Source organism: Ursus maritimus, unplaced genomic scaffold (assembly GCF_017311325.1).
Source record: "Ursus maritimus isolate PB19 unplaced genomic scaffold, ASM1731132v1 scaffold_6, whole genome shotgun sequence".
In the NCBI taxonomy this organism is placed as follows: domain Eukaryota; kingdom Metazoa; phylum Chordata; class Mammalia; order Carnivora; family Ursidae; genus Ursus; species Ursus maritimus.
Genome location: NW_024426774.1, coordinates 34,070,098 through 34,072,994, shown reverse-complemented (window position 1 = coordinate 34,072,994; position 2,897 = coordinate 34,070,098). Strand labels below are relative to the sequence as shown.

The following is a 2,897-nucleotide window of genomic DNA, read 5'->3' as shown; positions in this document are numbered from 1 at the left end:
CAGTTTCTGGTTCTCTAGTGCGTCTCCCCACGGAGCTCAAAGCTTTCTGCAAAGCCTTTCATCTCCCTGCAGCAAGCAGGCGGCGAGCCACTGTCGCCCAGTGTTTGGGGGGGGGGGGGTGCCAGTGATCAGGGATCTCCCGTCGAGGCAGAGGCCAGGCCTCCAGACCAGCCCACCAGGGCGAGGCGTCCACGGGCACACACCCACCTCCCCGAGGGGTGCCAGGCGAGGAAAATGATTCCAGAAAAGGTTCTGGCCGTTAAAGGAGCTACAAATCCAAAAGTAGGTGGAAAGGGACGAAGGCCCAGAAGCAGTGCCAGACCGTGACCCCCCCAACCAGCGCCTGATGGGGACCAGGTGCATCCGGCGGGGGTCCCTCCATTCTGCCTCCGGCTTGGCAGCAGGTGCTCCTGGGAAAAGTGGAAGGCTGGCATCCTGCTCTTTCCCCAGGGAAGATGAGAAACAAAACGCCACAAGCAAGCGACCAGCCAGGGAACACAGAGTCCTTGAGGAAGGAAAGCCCACCCGTTGGCTTGCAGGGGTCTGGGGTCCTGGGAGGGAAGTGCTCTCTCCTGGCCTGGCTTTGGAGGCTTCAAAGGGACCCTGGTGAACAGGACACCTGCCCCTCCCCCTCCCGGGGGGGGCTCCCAAGACGAGGCCTGCATGACCCAGGCAGGAACCAGAAAGCCCCAGGGAGGTGGCCCCAGAAAACAGGGCAAGAATCGAAGTGGCCCTGGTGCCACCTGGCACCAACCCCACGTGGGCGGCGGGCAGGTGGCTCACCATGCCGTCTGGGTCCACTGGCGGCAAAGGATCCTTCGGAAGGCACGGCGAAAGTCCTGGTTAAAGATGGTATAGATGACGGGGTTCAGCGAGCTGTTACAGTAGCCAATCCAGAAGAAGAACTGGAAGAGGCCGTGGGGCACCTTGCAGCGCTGTGGGCAGATGGCGCCCAGGCTGTAGCTGAAGAAGAAGGGGAACCAGCAGAGCACGAAAACGCCGATGACCACAGCCAGCACAAAGGTGAAGCGCTTCTCCCGAGTCAGCTGTGCCCGCCGCCGCCACCACTGCCCGCTCGCGGTGCCCGCACCCCGGCCCAGGAGCACCTGGCCGCGTAGAGTTGCCAGCACCCGCGAGCCCTGTGGCTGCTGCAGGGGGGGGCTACAGGCTGACGCGGGAGACGCTGGTAAGGCCTGAGGCTCACACTCTTCCTCCTCCTCTTCCTCCTCCTCAGCGTCGTCCTCTGGAGAAGCCCCACACACACCTTCCTTCCGACTTGGGCCTGAGTTGGGAAGGGCTGGCCAGCTGGGTGGCAAGGCAGGGGTCCCAGGATCTTCAGGGGTAGCCCCCTCTTCTTTCTCCCCAGTAGGCTTAGGGTGTCCGTTGGCCTCCCCAGAAGCAGCCAGAGAGACCAGGGTTGGCAGCTTGGTTGAGGTTCCCGTAGGGACCGAGTGGGGCCGCTTCGGCTCACCCGTCCCAGGGGCCCCCTTGGCCCTGGGGCCTCTGCGGTGGCTGCGCCTGGCGATCAGGTAGATACGCAGGTAGACGAGGATCATGATGAGGCAGGGGGCAAAGAAGGAGCCGATGCTGGAGGCCAGGACGTACCAGGCCTCTTGGTTGAGTTTGCACTGGGGGCGCCCGCGGGGCTGCGGCCCCGGGTCGCCCTTGTAGATAAGTGGCGGCAGGGAGATGACGGCCGCGATGAGCCACACGGTGAGGATGATGCACTTGATGCGGCGCGGGGTTCGCTTGGAGTTGTACTCCAGCGCGCGACTCACGGCCCAGTAGCGGTCCAGGCTGATGGCGCACAGGTGCACGATGGACGAGGTGCAGAAGAGCACGTCCAGCGCCAAGTACACCTCGCACCACATGCGCCGGAAGTACCAGTAGCCCAGCAGCTCGTTGGCCAGCGAGAAAGGGATGATGAGCGTGGCTACCAGGATGTCGGCAGCGGCCAGCGACACCAGGAACAGGTTCTGCGGGGCGCGCAGCGAGCGGCTCGTCAGCACAGCCAGGATGACCAGCGCGTTGCCGAAGATGGTGAAGAGGATGAGGAACGTGATGACCGCCGCGATGGCCGCGGTGGCCTGCACCGAGTAGGGTTCCTGGTGGTCCATGGCGGGGCAGAACGCGGCCAGAGGGGTCGCTGCTCGGCCGGCACGAGCTCAGCCGGCGACAGCACTGTCCTACCCAGTTAGGCTAGACGGGAGGATCAACCCCCTGGCGGCGCAGAAGGCGCTGGAGCCCCATGGCCGGGCCGAACCGGGCCTAGGAGATCGAGGGATGCCTGGGGCCAGCCGCCGCCCTCCTACATCCCCTTCCACCAGCACCCGGCGTCCCTGCCGTCCTTCCCGGAGAAGTTTTCCAAGTTGTCCCTCTGTCGTCCCCGCCCCGCCCGGGACCAGGGGAAAGTTGCGCCCTCCCGCTCCGAGGCTGCTGGACGCACAATGCGGCACGGGATCGGTGGGCCGGGCGGGGGGCGCGCCACCGGTTGTGGGAGGAGGCGCAGAGGCCGAGGAGCCCGTTCTGCTCGCTGGCTCTACCGGGAGCTGCTCTACAGGCAGCGCGCCGCGGCAGGGGAATGGGAGGAGAGCGAACGCGCAGAGAGGAGGGAGGAGACTGGAGGCGGGAGCAGGAGGAAAGGATGGAGGCGGGGCAGGCGGGCGGACCGCGGATGGGTGGAAGGTGCGCCTGGAGGGAGGACTCACCGGCCGCAGTGTCCCCGCAGCCCCAGGCCTCCGCCCTGGCGCTCCTACCCCTTTTCCTCCCGGCCTCCGAGCCACGGGAGGTCAGAGAAGCGTCCGGGGTCTTCCAGACTCCAGGAAGGATCTTGGCAGAAGTGGAAGGGTTGGTGCGCACGGGGAGCTGGGACCAAGCGGGGGGGGGGGGGGGGGGGG

The 2,897-nt window shown here is 66.0% G+C and overlaps 1 protein-coding gene across 1 annotated transcript; it reads right to left on the bottom strand.

Moving 5' to 3' along the window:
- Positions 1-8: 8 nt before the first annotated feature.
- Positions 9-2,355, bottom strand: ADRA2B (adrenoceptor alpha 2B). Its single transcript, XM_040623163.1, has one exon. The coding sequence runs from the start codon at positions 2,115-2,117 to the stop codon at positions 780-782; it is 1,338 nt and encodes a 445-aa protein (XP_040479097.1). The 5' UTR covers positions 2,118-2,355; the 3' UTR covers positions 9-779.
- Positions 2,356-2,897: the final 542 nt, after the last annotated feature.